Consider the following 18,380-nt stretch of genomic DNA (forward strand, 5'->3'; position numbering starts at 1 on the left):
TAGGTTAAAAACTAATCCAAGTACGCCAGTCTTTGGGTGTCAGAGTTAAGAATCAAATTCCTGCTCTCAAGGAGACTCGGGCTGTGGAGGGAATGAAAAAATCTCCAGGCCCTACCACAGCCCTACCTTCCAGGTTAGGTTATCATCGCCAGCTTGGTCTGAACCCCCTGGAAGGCATCTGCAAGGGAGCAAAACAGTTCTCCCTTTATTCCGCTGGGAGAAGCGCCTTATAACTCCACCTCTCTGTGCCCCGCCCTTTGACCGGAAGTGGCCGTGCGTGCCGTGCGTGCTTGAGGGGCGCGCCAGCCGCCCTCTTAGTTTGCCTTTTCGCCTGTTTGTGAGGTAAGTGTCGCTGAGTATCGCCTGGCCCAGGTGTAGCCAGGACTGAGGTGCCAGCCAGAGGGCGTAGGCATCGCGGGCAGATCCCGCCTCTTGGGCCTCCTGCTGGGGGCGGTCCCCAGCCGCTTTCCCTCCATCGCGAGCTCCATCCACCCTGTCCTCCCGCGCCTTCTGTGTTCGCGAAGTAGCGGCGCTGTCCCGGGGTTGGGGCAGCCGTTCGGGCGCGGGTCCCGCCGAGTGGAAACGGTTTGGCGAAGGCGGTCGGGGGCGCCGGCAGGATCGTCTCTCCTTGTGTCCTACCCTTCAGAAGCGTGCAGTGCCACAGCGATGTCCTTTCTTCTCGGGCTCTCCGGGCCCAGCGCCTTCTTATCACTTACAAGATTCTGGCATTTGCCCATGAGCGCAGGCTATGGCTGTCGGTTATTGAAACTGGATAAATTATATTCCGGTGAAAAGATCAGGTTTTTCGGAAGCACGTATGTCTGTTGAAAGTAAATGCACTAGTGACCGAATGCATATAAATCCAAAATTTTTGAGGGAAAGCTTGACTGATCAGCTTTTTCTCAATTCATCTGTGTCTACTTCACATTTCCAGGGCCATGCAAATCTCTGGAGCTTTATAATATAGAAGTCTCTAGTCGGAGAGAGTATGCAGGCTTATTGATGTTGCTAGAAGAGGTTAGAACTGAATTTACCATAAACCAGATGAGGTTTTCTTTTTTCTTTTTTTGTATGTTGTGTGGCGGGTCACATTTCATTCTTTTCCCATGTGAGTATCCCCGTTATTGCAGCACCGTTTGTTGAAAGTTATTTTTGCTGGTTTCTTTTGTTTGTTTTGGAGAGTGCATGGTCCAGAAATCAAACCGGGGTCTCCCCGAGGCAGGCGAGAATTCTACCACTGAACTACCCTCTCGTGTCCACAAGATGAGTTTTGAGGTGGATTTTCTCCTAGATATTAATTTTGTAATTCTTATTTAAAGGTAATCTATAGCTCAGTAAATGAGCACCTTTAAACCCAATTGTTAAGATTTTGCCTCATTTGTCTGTGCATATGTAGATACGTTATTATGTTGAATAACTTAATGATAAAGTGCAGACATTCAGTTCACCATTTAGTCTTCAGCATGCATCTTCTGAGAATAAGGGTATGCACCTGCCCCCCTTTCCCAAAGTCTTCTTTGTCCCAGCCAAGAATACACACCATCTCCAGTTGCTGAGTGTATTTATTAATACTTTGGGTTTTGGAGCTAGGATCCAACCATGATTTGCACATTTAATTTTGGTTTAGACCTCTTTAATCTGTTTTACACCCACCTGTTTATTTATCTATCAATTTATTTATTTATAAATAGCAGTGACTAGGAAGGTTCTGGGAGAATTATCTTGTAAAATGCTCAGTATTCAGATGTCACATTGTTTTCTCCTGATTTTAATAGATTGTCTCTTTTATTTTTTGTAAAGTGAATGTTGGGTCTAGAGCAGCACTGATACAAAGGTATTATATGTGAATTATTTATGTATGTTTGAAATTAATGACTAATGTCAATATAGAATTATTAATTAAAAGCTTCACATTTCTTCTGTGCAAAGAGTTTGAAATCTGGTGTGTATTTTGTATTTGCTATTTCAGTTTGGACACTAAATTTTCATTGGCAATTTTAAATCTGTGTTTAAATTCACTATTGTAAAAGTAGATTTACAAAAACCCAGGTTGTTCCAAACATATTTAAAAGGTTTTCAATAACTTAGTCAAATTTATTTTTAAACTTTGTTTACATTCAATAAAACTTACAATTCCATTCCTCAGTTGCATTATCTGTATTTCATGGTGCTAGTGGCTAGCATGTTTGACTGAGGCCTATATACTTGAAATTTCCTAGGCAATGTTGTGTACTTCATATTCCTTTTCCTCACAGTGAGTGAGGAGCAAGAGAAATTAGGTATAAAGAGCAGGTGATATGCAAGTGGACAAGTCTGCCAACTTTGTTGTAGGTCCTTACAGATCCACTGTTAAGATTTTCTTGACATTTCTGCCCTTCTTTGTTCTCCACTCCACCAAGTTTTCACTGGGGTAAATGCCCCTATGGAAATGTCAAGAAATTGGTCCCAATTGAATAGGGAGTCCAGCAGGGAAATTAAGCAGTCTAGGCAATAAAGGGTGGGTGTATTAGGTTTACAGTGGGTTGAGCAAAAGCTGCCTACTTTATGTCAACTGACACCCCCCCCACCTTTTCTTTTTTTAACATTTGTGGAGTCATAAAGCAAAGAGACCTCCAAGGTCTTTCCTCAGCCCTGCTCCAAGGTAAAAGGGTCCCTGTCCCTACAGGAGCATGAATTTTTATTGCAGGAGTGATGAATTGCAAAATCACCATAAGGCAGCTACTGTATAGTAATAGTTCAAATAGAAAACTTACTTGAGTGGTTATCTTTTTTATTCCCTGAATAAGACCACTTTACCCTGAACTTCACAATTTCACAAAAGTCAGTTTTGAATATAATTGTAGATTTCAAGGTGAAAGCAAAATAACAAAGATTATAGTCTAGAAGAATATCTTCGTGACTTTTGGAGTTGGGAAATAATTCTTTAAATAATATAAATATTACTATATACAAAAGAAAAGCTAAAGTGAACTGTTAAAGTTGAGATATTTTTATCAAAAATTCCTTTAGGAAAGCCTTATAGTGGAAGAAGAGATTTGCAACAATGAAATGGTAAAGCGCTCATATCCAGAATATATAGGAACTCATACATCCTCAAAAAAGTTGAACGTAGAATGACCATATGAACCAGTAAATCTGCTTCTGTATATGTATTTAAGTAATTGAGAATAGGAACTCAAACAGATATTTGTACACCAGTGTATGTAACAGTATTATTCACGATATTCAAAAGGTAGTACAATTCAAGTGTCCATAAACAGATAAATAGATAAACAAAATGTTATATAACCATAACATGGAATATTATTCAGCCATAAAATTAATGAGGTTCTGATTCACACTATAATACGAGTGAACCTTGAAAACAAGGTTAAATGAAATAAGCCAGACATGGAAGGACAAATATTGTATGATTCCACTTATATGAGGATTTCAGAATTAGGCAAGTTCATAGAGACAGAAACTAGAATAGAGGCTACCAGGGGCTGAAGGATGTTGGGCCATCAGGAATTTTTGCATAAACGGTATAGAGTTTTTGTTTGGGATGATTGTAAAAATTGTAGAAATAGATAATGATGATGTACAATATTGTGAATGTACTTAATACCACTGAATTGTACACTTAAAAGTGGTTAAAATGGTAAGTTCTATATTATATATATATATTTTTTACCATGATAAAAAATTGTTTAAAAGAACTCTTAGTTCAAACATCCAGTAGAAAAGTGAGTAAGAGGCTTGAATAGTCTCTTCAGAAAAGTGATTATGTTAATGGACAATAAGCATGGAAAAAAAAGAAAGTGTTCATCCTTATAGGTAACTAGACAAATGGAAATTAAACCTACGGCACACAGGTCAGAATAGCTAAACTCAGGAAAAGTGACAATACCAAGTATTTTGAAGAGAAAGTGGAGAAACTGGTATTTGCATAAACTCCTGGGGGGGGGGGGGTCTTTTCTAGTTTACTAGCTGCCAGAATGCAATATACCAGAAACGGAATGGCTTTTAAAAAGGGGAATTTAATAAGTTGCTAGTTTATAGTTCTAAGGCCAAGAAAATGTTCCAATTAAAGCAAGTCTATAGAAATGTCCAATCTAAGGCATCCAGGGACAGATACCTTGATTCAAGAATGTTGATGAAGTTCGGAGTTTCTCTCTCAAGTGAAAAGGCACACGGAGAACATGGTTAGGGTTTCTCTCTCATCTGGAAAGGCACGTGGTTAACACAGTGTCATCTGCTAGCTTTCTTTTCGGGCTTCCTGTTTCAGGAAGCTCCCTGGGAGGTATTTTCCTTCTTTATCTCCAAAGGTCACTTGCTGGTGGACTCTCTGCTTCGTGATGCTGCAGCATTCTCTACTATCTCTCAGTCTCCAGCTTTCTCCAGAATGTTTCCTCTTTTATAGGATTCCAGTAAACTAATCAAGACCCACCCAGCTTCACAACCACGCTTGATTGAGTCACATCTCCAGGGAGATGATCTAATCACAGATTCAAACATACAGTACTGAATAAGGATTAGAAGAAACAGCTGCCTTTACAAAATGGGATGAGGAGTAAAATGTGGTTCTTCCAGGGTACCTACATCCTTTCAAACCAGCACAGGGTCTAAACTGGAAATTCATTTTGAAAGACTGTTTTCCAGTATCAACCAAATTTGAACATGGAATATACCTTGAAAAAGCCCAAAATTGAACATGTTTAAAATGTCCATCAGTGTAATAATAGATAAATATATTGTGGTATATTATTTACATTATGGAGTAATCGCCAATAAAAAAAAAGCTACAGTTAAATACAAAACTGTGGATGGATTTCACAAATAATTTTGAGTGAAATAAGCCAGACAAAAGAATATATACTGTGTACTTTTATTAATGTGATGTTCAAAAAAGAGGCATAGTTAATTTATGGTACTAGAAGTCAGGGTAATGCTTCCTTATGAGGAGAGCAGAGAGGGCAATTATTTAGATGTGACAAAAGAAACACCCCAGGGGCGCAGAAATTAATGTTAATGCACTATAAGTTTGTATTTGCTGCATTTTTCAATGTATGCTAATTCCTTAAAGTGATTAAAAAGTGAATTTGGCTGTAATCTCCAAATGTTTGAAAGAAAAACAAAATGAATATAAAGAAAACATAAGTAAGTTAGGAATAAAAGTAAAAGCAAAATTTAATGAAGAGAAAATGAAACTGGTCAGTAATCTAAGAGGTAGCTTTGAGGAAAATAGACACACTATGGGTAGAGTCTGATTGAGCACTCCAGCCACTACATACATTTTCTCTCCACTAAGAACTGGGTGGGAAGGGTCAGACTTCTTATATTGGTGTTTCTAACCTGATCTCCTGTTGAAGCAGATAAACATTTTAAATATATTCTGAGTTTTTCTGTGAACTATGGAATTTGTATTCTAATGTTTGTAATCAAAAGGCGAATGTGACATTTTTAGACAAGCCAAGTGTCAGTCTTGCAGAGATTTTTCTGAATTGATTATTTTCTTTTTCTATCATTATCAATCCTGGGTTTTGAAAGTATAAATGTATATGTGCGTATGTGTATTTGTGTGTCATCTACTTGACTTTTTTTCACAGTTATGATCAATTGATAAAATACATATTTATGTGATTATTATCTTTGGATTGTGAGATATCAAAGGTGGGGGCATTTTCTGTATAGTTCACTGCTTTCTCCTCAATGCCTAGAGTATTGCCTGACATAGAGCCTTTACCACATATTTGTGGAATATATGAAGGCAAAAGCCGGAGGAATTCAGAGATGTCTAAATTCAGAACCATTTGTGTTCAGGATTCCCAAGACCAACCCCAGGCTCCATGATTTGCTAAAACTCACAGGACCAAAAGTTGCTATATTCACAGTTACAGTTTATTACAGAAACAGAATAGAGATTCAGATTTGCAAAGGGAAAAAGACACATGGGGCAAAGTACAGGGAAAAAGACACATGGGGTAAAATACAGGAAGAACCTGGCAAAAGCTTCCAGGTCTCATTCCCATTAGAGCTGCATGGACAGTGCTTTATTCTCCCCAAAACAGTATTAGACAACACATGTAAAGTCTTGCCAATCAGGGAAGCTCACCCAGATGGTATCCTGGGTTTTACTGGGAATCAGTCATGTAGGCATATAGTGCCCAAATGGCTGACCTTAGCTATTCAGACCAGTCCCTGAGAGAACAAATTTATACAACTTGGCCCAAAGTCAGGCATTAAAGAAAACAGGAGTTTACCATAAATTAGGTGTCACACTATATCAGTGTTGCCCAAGGCCACAGGCATGCTAAAATGTTCTTATCAGGCAAGAAATTCCATGGGGTTAGAGGAGCTAAGGGCTAGTCTGAGCAAAGTCTTTTCTCAGAAACCTGCAGGATTTGAGCAACCCAGGCTGCTGAGTTAACCCGTTCCTACACACCATTTCATGACCATCTTCCAGTCATGCTGGGAAATAACTGCTCTAGGGATTTAGGATTTTGAGACAATAACCTGCATTTAAGCCCTGGCTTACCACTTCCTAACTGGGTGCTATGGGCCCAGTACTACTCCTTTCTGAACTTGGGTTTCCTCAGCTATTGTATGACAATAATAATAACTGTTTTGAAGGTCATATGAACTTATCCTATTGCTGTCTCTGGCACACAATTGAGTACTCAGTAAACAGGAGTTGTTAAATTATTTCTGTTCTTACGGTGTAATACTTTGCAGCTTTAATGGTCTTCACTTATGTAACTTCATCTTCTGCAGAGAAATAGCTAATGAATGATTCTGGATGACATTGGAGTAATACCTGGTGCTTACTGATTAGTGATATTATGAGGTAAGACTGTCCAGCATTTCAGAGGACTAGAGATTGACCTATCTTCAAAATATAGACATTGTCCTCAAGAGGCTTTGGGAACAAGAAGTGTTCAAGCAGAGTTCACTATCAGGTTCACAGAATGCCAGTTGTTGATCATTCCCCTTATGGTTAAGTTCTCAGTTTAAGTAGCTCAGAGATTCTGTTTTAGGTAGCCCACACATAGCACAGCAGGTCTTATGATCAGAGTCTAATCCATACTGCCTCATACCATGTAGGAGGTGGCTGAAGTATATGAGAATATCCTGATTTCCTGAGTCTTGAGATTTGGGAAGGAGTAACTAGGAGAGCTTTGTGGGAGATGTGCCAATTAATCACCTTCTGAGTTTAATCATTTTTGGCAAAAGACAGCTTTACCTCTCTGTTTCTTTATGTGTAAAAGAGGACTATTAAACTACTGCTGATCATATGGTCCTAAACCCCTTTTGTTGCTGCAGTTGAGACAGGCCTTTTGGGCATTTTGTGGCAATTATGAGGGTACATGGAGTGGTGTCCAGGCTTGTGAATGTGGAAATTTTGTTATTTTATTTATTTGCCTGAATTTTCACAGCTTAGTTTTTCTTCTTAAGGTCATCTTTCTCAAGATCTTTTCGGTCTTCATGAGGAAAAATCCGAGGAGGAAAGGATGATGGCTAGGTGGCCAGCAAATTGTCCTCAGGTAAGTAGGAGATTGATTTTCTTATATAGTCACATGTCTCTTCCTATGAGGTACACACCTTTCTTTCTAATGGGATGGAACTTCTTCAAGAAACATGCCTGCCTGGAGACTTAGTTCCCAGTCATATTTCCTTAGATCTCAGGGTCTCTCATATTATTACAAAATTATATAAATGAGATAATCCTATTATCCCAATATTTACTGATTCATTCTGACTCTTATCCATCCTGGTTGTATGCTATCATTTCACTGTGATAGTAAGAGAGAGAATCAATGTGTGTTACTCTCAGAATTTGTGCACTCATTGAAGAAATAACTCATTAATCAGCATTTTGGTTTTTGTTGTTTTAATAATGGGAATTTATTAGCCCATGGTTTTGAGGCTAAGATATAGTCCAAATTAAGGCATCATTAAGGTAATGCTTTCTTCCTAAAGACTGGTGTTTTGGGGCTTAGCTGCTGGAGATCCTTGGTCCTTGAATCCTCTGTTAGATGGAGTACTCATGGCAGCCTCTCTGTTCTCTTTGGGTTCTATTAAATTTTAGCTTGCTTCTTGTGGCTTTATCTCTGTCTGAGTTTCATTCTTGGTCAGCATTTTTGAGTGTTTGTGTGCCCAGGACTGTGCTATAACCTTTCTAGTAGGTAAAAATGAGATCAGAAGAACACACGGTCTTGTCTTGTTGAGATAAATCTAGTCAGTTCAAGAGATGCCTTAAAGCCATGTGACTAGGTGAGATCACCAGAGAATATGTATAGACAGAAGGGGAGTGAGGATGAGCAAGCCCTGAGATTGAAGATGAATAACTGTGGAAACTTGTCTACACATTTGGACTCCCTTCCTCCTTCTCCAGTTAATATTTGTAGAGATGGTACTTGGCTGAGGCCAGTCCATGTTTGATTGTTTAGAACTCAGTGACATTTGAGGATGTGGCTGTGGACTTCACCCAGGAGGAATGGACATTGTTGGATCAAACTCAGAGAACTCTGTACAGAGACGTGATGCTGGAGAACTACAAGAATCTGGTTGCATTAGGTAAGGAAGATACCAGTCCTTTGGGTACTTTTTTCCTGAAACAGATATTTCATAAGTAATTATATTTACTGGATCTATGCTGATTAATAGCAGTACAGTGGTAAACAGGCAGGTGTGGTTTCCAGTCTTACTGAATTTATTGTCTACTGTCTGCTGAATGTAAAGATCTCTTCCTTGCACTGACTTTATTTTCTCTATAGAGAAAAGACGGCTTCTTAAATATATATACAAGCTTGAGCCTGGGCTTCAAGGGCAAAGACCACCAATAGTTCTGGGGCCCAATAAATGCATTTGTTACATTTCAGTTTCATTTGAAAATTTACTGATTCATTAGGTTTGGCTTTGGTGTTTTGTTGTTTCTCAAGTTATAGTTGACAGTATGAAGAATCCCGGGAGAGCAGAATCTCTAATGTATGGAAGTTGTTAAACCTTGCATGTTTTTCTTACATCATGCAACTTTACCTGTGAACAGGACATCAACTGTAAAGACCTGGTCTACTCTTACAGGTGGAAAGAGGGAGAGGGCTGAGGATAGTGAAGAGAGTCCTTTAAGATGAGGAAAATATACATACAATTTTTTATGAACCAGTCCAAGTCTATAAGATATGTAGTCCATTTGGAAATGTTAAGTACAAAATTTTATAAGGTGTACTTTTTTTGAAAATGCTGAGACCATTTATTTTTTTAAATTCCTTGGGCTTGGGTAACTTGAATTTCCTTTTCTATCAAGTTTTTTTCCCCCTTATTATGCCTCTTTCTGTTCTCTATTGCTCTTTGTGTTTATACAGTCATTTCTTAGAAAATCACCTATTTGACCATAGGACCTTATCATTGTCAAACTCTTGAAATAGCCAAACTCCTCATCTCTATATTTTCTTTTGATTTTTATCTTCTTTTTTAAATTAAATTTCAAGTAATTATTTGAAATTAAGTGAACATTGGCTTTGAATTATGTACATCTTCATTCAGTTATTTCTTTAGCCAAAAACTTAATTACTTTTTCATTTTATTTCAGAATGGGAGATTTATCTTAATACCAAATGGTCAGCACCTCAGCAGAATACATTGCAGGGGAAAACATCCAATGTGGTGTGTATGGTAAGATTCACAGTGTATAATTCCTTACATTCCACATAAGAAGGAAATTGGAAATTCCATAAATTATAGAAACACAGTAACCCAAAGAGGCATTTGAGATTAGTGTAGTCAGTTCTACGTCTCTGAGTATCATGAATTTGGAAAACATTCTAAACTCAAAACTTATTTCTTGACCGAGTTCCCTCAACTAAATATTTTCATAAATGTAAAACTCAGATAAACTTTTTTTTTTTTTTTTACAAGTAGAGCCTGAAGCATTCGGGTACGCGGTTCCCTTCAGATAAACTTTTTGATAAATATCCAGTCAAAAGCAATTACCAGCTAAACTGTGTAAAATAAGTAAAGAGTATAATAGAAATTTCTGGCAGAACTGTCATTTCATTGTACATGATAGCACTCGGCGCAGGAGCTTATGCATGTATTGAAAATTTGTTTCAAACAGACAAAACACAACCACAAAAATATTCAATCATACTTATGTTTCTGTACATATAACAGAATTTGGGTTTGTGGGGAGAACCTCTGAATGTAATAAATCTGGAGAACTTTTATAAGTCCTCATTAATCTGTCAACAGGAGAGAAACTACATTGGAGAGGAATTATATAACTTTGACCTATGCAAGAAAGCCATGAGTGAACACTCATGCCTTAACACTTACAAGAAAATTTACATGAGAAAGAAAACTTATGATTGTAATAATTGTGGAAATGCCTTCAGAGTGAATTCTACCTTTACCTTGCACGAGAAAACCCATACTGGAAACAAACCTCACAAATGTGATCAATGTGGAACAACCTTCAGCCAAAATATATTGCCTCTGGTACACAAGAAAATGCACACTCAAGAGAAACCATGTGGACAAGATTTTACTTCCTCTTCACACTTTATAGAACATGTAAGAATTCATGGTGGAAAGAAGCTGTATGCTTGTAAAAAATGTGGGAAAGCCTTTACTCGTTCCACAAGCCTTTTTGTACACATGCGAATTCACAGTGGAGAAAAACCATATGAATGTAGTAAATGTGGAAAAACGTTCACTAACTCCTCAGGTCTTACAATACATGGCAGAACTCACACTGGAGAGAAGCCTTATGAGTGTAAGAAATGTGGGAAAGCCTTTGCTAGTTCTGCAAACCTTACTGTACATGTGAGAACTCACACGGGTGAGAAGCCTTATCAGTGTAAGGAATGTGGGAAAACCTTTCATAATTCCACTTGCTGTAAGAGTCACATGCAAACTCACCCTGGAATTAAACCCTATGATTGTAAACAATGTGGGAAAGCCTTTATTCGATCCTCATTTCTTATTCAGCATTTAAGAATTCACAGTGGAGAAAGACCTTTTGAATGTAAGGAATGTGGGAAAGCCTTTAGATATTCCTCATACCTTAATCAACATAAAAGAACCCACACTGGAGAGAAGCCATATAAATGTAAAATATGTGGGAGAGCCTTCACTGTTTCATCAAGCCTTACAGTACATATAAGAACTCATACTGGAGAACGGCCCTTTGAATGTAAGGAATGTGGGAAAGCCTTTACTCGATCTACATATCTTATTCAACATTTAAGAACTCATGGTGGCGAGAAACCATATGCAAGGAATGCACAGAAGTCTTTATTAATTACTCATGCCTTACTGAAAGTATAGACTGTTCACTCTAGAGAGAAGCTTATGCTTGTAAATAATGTGAGAAAGCTTCCATGACTTTCTCACACCTATTGAACATTCACTAATTGTTGGAGGATGTAACCTAATTGTAAGGAAAATGCATAAGCCATCCTTGGTTTCTCAAGTGCTAACGCAAGTTGAAGAGAAATCATATGAATTAAGGAATGTTGGGAAACTTGGCTCATTTCACAGACTTCAATATTCATCCATGTACACATCCTAAAACACAAATTTTAAATGTAAGGAATGTAGGAAAACCTTCACTCAATCATCATTCCTTACTAAGATATTTGGACTGTGTAAAAAACAAAACAACAGTATGAATGTGAGAAAGCGTTCCCTCAAGACTTACTGAACATGTGAGAAAGCACATTAGAATATACATGTATGCTCTGTGGATATAAGGAATGTATTGTAGCCTTTAGCTCTGTCTTACACCTTGATACTCAACTGAGATCTCATAGATGTGAAAATCTTATGAATATAAGAAATATAGCAAAATATTATGCTCATCACTGAAAAGCATGAGAGCACACATTACCAAAAAATCCCGTGAGTAAAGGGGATGTGGAAAATCCTGTGATTGTTCCTTCTCATCAGTAATCATAATTCATGCTGAAGAGGAACTGTGAATATATTTGATATGGAAAAAGCCACATTTAGTTACTATACATATAAAACCTGGTGAGATACTTTGATTCTAAAAATATATGGGAATAGTTTGAGTAAATATACATCATAAGATAGATATGAAAGCACATAGTGGATATTGAAACCTGAAAGAGTAAGGAATTTGGGAAAGTTTTTAGGTACAACTTTTGACTTACTGTACATGAGAATTCCTACTGTAAAGTATAGCCAAATAAATGTTTATTTAGATCTATTTACTTTTCTGTGTATTTTTCTCAAGATAGGCCCTTAGCCCCTATTTTCCTTTTATTATTTGTAATATAAAGCTTCGGTGTTGTAAAAGGTCATCTAAGAATTTTATGTGTATCACCCAAGTTTCGCTTTCAAATATTGTATACTTTTATGATTTATGTATTTATGTATTAAATACATTTATAAATGATTTAATAGGCAATGAAAAAGTATTTAGAGTTGTTTCTTGGTACTGATTTGTAATGTAACCTACTTTGCCAAATACGGGTTTCTTTCTGTTTCAGATTCCTAAATAATTGGTTGGAAAATCATTCTTACCTGGTGGCCAGATTCTAGCTGATTTCTGCCCAATATCTATTTTCTTTTTATTATGAACTGTTCCATGTTTTCTTGTGATTTAGGTTTATTCTTTAAAAAGGTACTCTAGTGCCCTGCCTTTTTTTTTTTCCTTCCTATTATGGGAGGCTGTTTACTCAATTGTGGTTGACACATATGCATTAAGATTAATATATGTACACATCCTAAAACACAAATTATAAACATATTTTGATTATTGATGTAAAGACTCTTGAAGATGGGGATTAGCTCATCTAGCTTCTTATCTTCACCTTTTGATCTTGGCTATTCCTTGTTCTTCTCTCTGTAAATCAGATAATGTACCTCATATTGAGAGTACAGATATTCTATGGAGAGGAAACATGTCACAGGCATTACTGCTGCTGGGAAGCACAAAAATTCTTGTTCCATGTGGTATCTGTACATGCCATTGAATAACTTTCAGGAGGGAAGGAGAGTGACGTTATAGGGAAGGGGCATTCAGTGGTTTCCAGTGGTAAGGAACAACAAATTGTGCTCAACAGCAAAAACCTAGAATACCTAATATAGTAAAAAGCAATGACTTGTAATAAAAACAGAAAATAGAATTTCCAAGCTCAACAAAGTTTTTTTTAACTTTTTTATTAATTAAAAAAATTTAACAAACCATTTAGATATCATTCCATTCTACATATACAATCAGTAATTCTTAATATCATCACATAGTTACATATTCTTCATTTCTTAGTACATTTGCATTGATTTAGAAAAAGAAATAAAAAGACAACAGAAAAAGGAATAAAATGATAATAGAGAAAGAAAAGACTATACATACCATACCCCTTACCCCTCGCTTTCATTTACCACTATTTCAAACTGAATTTATTTTAACATTTGTTCCCCCTATTATTTATTTTTATTCCATATGTTCTACTCTTCTGTTGATATAGTAGCTAAAAGGAGCATCAGACATAAGGTTTTCACATTCACAGATTCTCACTGTGAAAGCTCTATCATTGTTCAATCATCATCAAGAAACATGGCTACTGGAACACAGCACTACATTTTCAGGCAATTCCCTCCAGCCTCTCCACTACGTCTTGAACAACAAGGTGATATTTACTTAATGCGTAAGAATAACCTCCAGGATAACCTCTCAACTCTGTTTGGAATCTCCCAGCCATTGACACTTTGTCTCATTTTACTCTTCCCCCTTTTGGTGGAGAAGTTTCTCTCAATCCCTTGATGTTAATTCTCGCTCATTCTAGGGTTTTTCTCAGTCCCTTGATGCTGAGTCTCAGCTCATTCCAGGATCTCTGTCCCTCATTGCCAGGAAGGTCCACACCCCTAGGAGTCATGTCCCACGCAGAGAGGGGGAGGGTGGTGAGACTGCTCGTCATGTTGGCTGGAGAGACGGGCCACATCTGAGCAACAAAAGAGGCTCTCTTGGGGGTGACTCTTAGGCCTAAATTTTAAGTAGACTTGACCTATCTTTTGTGGGGTTAAGTTTCATGTGAACAAACCCCAAGACTCAGCCTATAGCTTTGGTTATCCACACTGCTTGTGAGAATATCAAGAATTCAACTTGGGGAAGTTGAATTTCTCCCCACTCTCACCATTCCGTGGAGGGGGCTTGCAAATACTTTTCCAGTCACTGATCCAATCATTCTGGGATTCATCGATGGATCACTGTGGACAAACCAACAAAATCTCATGTGCTACCTGAGATTCCAAGTACTTATGCCATTCAATCAAACTATCTACATGAGTTATATTAGGAAATGCTCTAGTCAAAATATAAATTTTGTAACAAATAAACATTTTTTGCTTTAGTCTCACACATAAGGTGACATTTTAAAGTATTAATTATCATCTATTTTCAGCACCCTGCAATAATGACATTCCTTTGTTCTTCCTCATGCCACAACATTTTAAAAATTTGTACATTGTACATTTCACTATTATTATACACTCTAGGCATTCCTAGATTATACCATCTCGATCTTTAACATCTATCTTTCTTTCTGGTTTCATTTATGTCCCCAGCCCTCCTCCCTCTGTCATTCTCACATGCAGCTTCATTCAGTGTTTTAACGTAATTACATTACAATTAGGTAGTATTGTGCTGTCCATTTCTGAGTTTTTGTATCCAGTCCTGTTGCACAGTCTGTATCCCTTCAGCTCCAATTACCCACTATCTTACCCTATTTCTATCTCCTGATGGTCTCTGTTACCAACGACATATTCCGGTTTATTCATTAATGTCAGTTCATATCAGTGAGACCATACAGTATTTGTCCTTTAGTTTTTGGCTAGTCTCACTCAGCATAATGTTCTCAAGGTCCAACCATGTTGTTACATACTTCATAAGTTTATTCTGTCTTAGAGCTGCATAATATTCCATCGTATGTATATACCACAGTTTGTTTAGCCACTCGTCTGTTGTTGGACATTTTGGCTGTTTCCATCTCCTTGCAATTGTAAATAATGCTGCTATAAACATTGGTGTACAAATGTCCATTTGTTTCTTTGCCCTTAATTCCTCTGAGTAGATACCTAGCAATGGTATTGCTGGGTCATATGGCAATTCTATATTCATTTTTTTGAGGAAGCACCAAACTGCGTTCCACAGTGGTTGCACCATTTGACATTCCCACCAACAGTGAATAAGTGTGCCTCTTTCTCCACATCCTCTCCAGCCCTTGTCTTTTCCTGTTTTGTTGATAATGGCCATTCTGGTGGGTGTGAGATGATATCTCATTGTGGTTTTGATTTGCATTTCTCTAATGGCCAGGGACATTGAGCATCTCTTCATGTGCCTTTTGGCCATTTGTATTTCCTCTTCTGAGAAGTGTCTGTTCAAGTCTTTTTCCCATTTTGTAATTGGATTGGCTGTCTTTTTGTTGTTGAGTTGAACAATCTCTTTATAAATTCTAGATACTAGATCTTTATCTGATATGTTGTTTCCAAATATTGTCTCCCATTGTGTAGGCTGTCTTTTTACTTTCTTGATGAAGTTCTTCGATGCACAAAAATGTTTAATTTTGAGGAGCTCCCATTTATTTATTTATTTCTTCAGTGCTCTTGCTTTAGGTGTAAGGTCCATAAAACCGCCTCCAATTATAAGATTCATAAGATATCTCCCTACATTTTCCTCTAACTTTTATTGTCTTAGACCTAATGTTTAGATCTTTGATCCATTTTGAGTTAACTTTTGTATAGGGTGTGAGATACCAGTCCTCTTTCATTCTTTTGCATATAGATATCCAGTTCACTAGGCACCATTTATTGAAGAGACTGTTCTGTCCCAGGTGAGTTGGCTTGACTGCCTTATCAAAGATCAATTGTCTGTAGATGAGAAGGTCTATATCTGAGCACTCTATTCGATTCCATTGGTCAATATATGTATCTTTATGCCAGTACCTTGCTGTTTTGACCACTGTGGCTTCATAATATGCCTTAAAGTCAGGCAGGATGAGATCTCCAGCTTTGTTTTTTTTCCTCAAGATACTTTTAGCAATTTGGGGCAACCTGCCCTTCCAGATAAATTTGCTTATTGGTTTTTCTGTTTCTGAAAAGTCAGTTGTTGGGATTTTGATTGGTATTGCATTGAATCTGTAAATCAATTTAGGTAGAATAGACATCTTAACTATATTTAGTCTTCCAATCCATGAACATAGTATGCCCTTCCATCTATTTAGGTCTTCTGTCATTTCTTTTAACAGTTTCTTGTAGTTTTCTTTGTATAGGTCTTTTGTCTCTTTAGTTAAATTTATTCCTAGGTATTTTATTCTTTTAGTTGCAATTGTAAATGGGATTCGTTTCTTGATTTCCCTCTCAGCTTGTTCATTACTAGTGTATAGAAACACTACAGATTTTTGAATGTTGATCTTGTAACCCGCCACTTTGTTGTACTCGTTTATTAGCTCTAGTAGTTTTGCTGTGGATTTTTCAGGGTTTTCGACGTATAGTATCATATCATCTGCAAACAGTGAGTTTTACTTCTTCTTTCCAATTTTGATGCCTTGTATTTCTTTTTCTTGTCTAATTGCTCTGGCTAGAACTTCCAACATGGTATTGAATAACAGTGGTGATAGTGAACATCCTTGTCTTGTTCCTGATCTTAGGGGGAAAGTTTTCAATTTTTCCCCATTGAGGATGATATTAGCTGTGGGTTTTTCATATATTCCCTTTATCATTTTAAGGAAGTTCCCTTGTATTCCTATCTTTTGAAGTGTTTTCAACAGGAAAGGGTGTTGAATCTTGTCAAATGCCTTCTCTGCATCAATTGAGATGATCATGTGATTTTTCTGCTTTGATTTGTTGATATGGTATATTACATTAATTGATTTTCTTATGTTGAACCATCCTTGCATACCTGGGATGAATCCTACTTGGTCATGGTGTATAATTCTTTTAATGTGTTGCTGGATTCAATTTGCTAGAATTTTGTTGAGGATTTTTGCATCTATATTCATTAGAGAGATTGGTCTGTAGTTTTCTTTTTTTGTAATATCTTTGCCTGGTTTTGGTATGAGCGTGATGTTGACTTCATAGAATGAATTACTAGCTTTCCCTCCCCTTCAATTTTTTTGAAGAGTTTGAGCAGGGTTGGTACTAATTCTTTCTGGAATGTTTGGTAGAATTCACATGTGAAGCCGTCTGGTCCTGGATTTTTCTTTTTCGGAAGCTTTTGAATGATTGATTCAATTTCTTTACTTGTGATTGGTTTGTTGAAGTAATCTAATTCTTCTTGAGTCAAAGTTGGTTGTTCATACCTTTCTAGGAACTTGTCCATTTCATCTACATTGTTGTATTTATTAGCATAAAGTTGTTCGTAGTATCCTGTTATTACCTCCTTTATTTCTGTGAGGTCAGTGGTTATGTCTCCTCTTCCAGTTCTGATCTTGTTTATTTGCATCCTCTCTCTTCTTCTTTTAGTCAGTCTTGCTAAGGGCCCATCAATCTTATTGATTTTCTCATAGAACCAACTTCTGGTCTTATTGATTTTCTCAATTGTTTTCATGTTCTCAATTTCATTTATTTCTGCTCTAATCTTTGTTGTTTCTTTCCTTTTGCTTGCTTTGGGGTTAGTTTGCTGTTCTTTCTCCAGTTTTTCCAAGTGGACAGTTAATTCCTGAATTTTTGCCCTTTCTTCTTCTTTTTTTTTTAGAGGCAATCAGACAACGAAGTCTCTCTCTCTCTTTTTTTTTTTAATGTGGGCAGGCACCAGGAATCAAACCCAGGTCCTCTGGCATGGCAGGCAAGCATTCTTGCCTGCTGAGCCACCGTGGCCCACCCCCCTTTCTTCTTTTTTGATATAGGCATTTAGGGCAATATATTTCCGTCTTTGCACTGCCTTTGCTGCGTCCCATAAGTTTTGATATGTTGTGTTTTCATTTTCATTACCCTCTAGATATTTACTAATTTCTCTTGTAATTTCTTCCTTGACCCACTGGTTGCTTAAGAGTGTGTTGTTGAGCCTCCACATATTTGTGAATTTTCTGGCACTCTGCCTATTACTGATTTCCAACTTCATTCCTTTATGATCTGAGAAAGTGTTGTGTATGATTTCAATCTTTTTAAATTTTCAACAAGGTTTTGAAATGATGTTTTTAAAAAATTCAATTTAATTTCATATGTAAAAAATTAAAAAATTATAAATTAAAATATAGAAAAATACACATATTAATATAGCTGGACTTCCTATATTAATATACCATAGGTTATAAGATATATGTTTTATATAGGTAAAGAATAACAGAAATTTTTAAGTATAGAGAAAGTATCCTCACTGTCTCCAACTACCATTCTCTTATCTCCAGAACCATTCCAATAAAACTTGTCTACACCAG

At 37.0% G+C, this 18,380-nt stretch overlaps 1 protein-coding gene across 1 annotated transcript in view; it reads left to right on the plus strand.

Annotated features, from left to right (window-relative positions):
* Window positions 1–270: 270 nt before the first annotated feature.
* Window positions 271–18,380, plus strand: part of LOC143649239 (uncharacterized) — a 91,938-nt gene continuing 73,828 nt past the window's right edge. The window contains exons 1-5 of the mRNA XM_077119407.1: window positions 271–342; window positions 7,435–7,523; window positions 8,430–8,556; window positions 9,572–9,654; window positions 10,231–11,301. Coding sequence (XP_076975522.1) covers window positions 7,491–7,523; window positions 8,430–8,556; window positions 9,572–9,654; window positions 10,231–11,301 — 1,314 coding nt within the window. The 5' untranslated portion in view covers window positions 271–342; window positions 7,435–7,490. The remainder of the gene's footprint in view (window positions 343–7,434; window positions 7,524–8,429; window positions 8,557–9,571; window positions 9,655–10,230; window positions 11,302–18,380) is intronic.

The sequence above is a fragment of the Tamandua tetradactyla genome, chromosome 11 (assembly GCF_023851605.1).
Source record: "Tamandua tetradactyla isolate mTamTet1 chromosome 11, mTamTet1.pri, whole genome shotgun sequence".
In the NCBI taxonomy this organism is placed as follows: domain Eukaryota; kingdom Metazoa; phylum Chordata; class Mammalia; order Pilosa; family Myrmecophagidae; genus Tamandua; species Tamandua tetradactyla.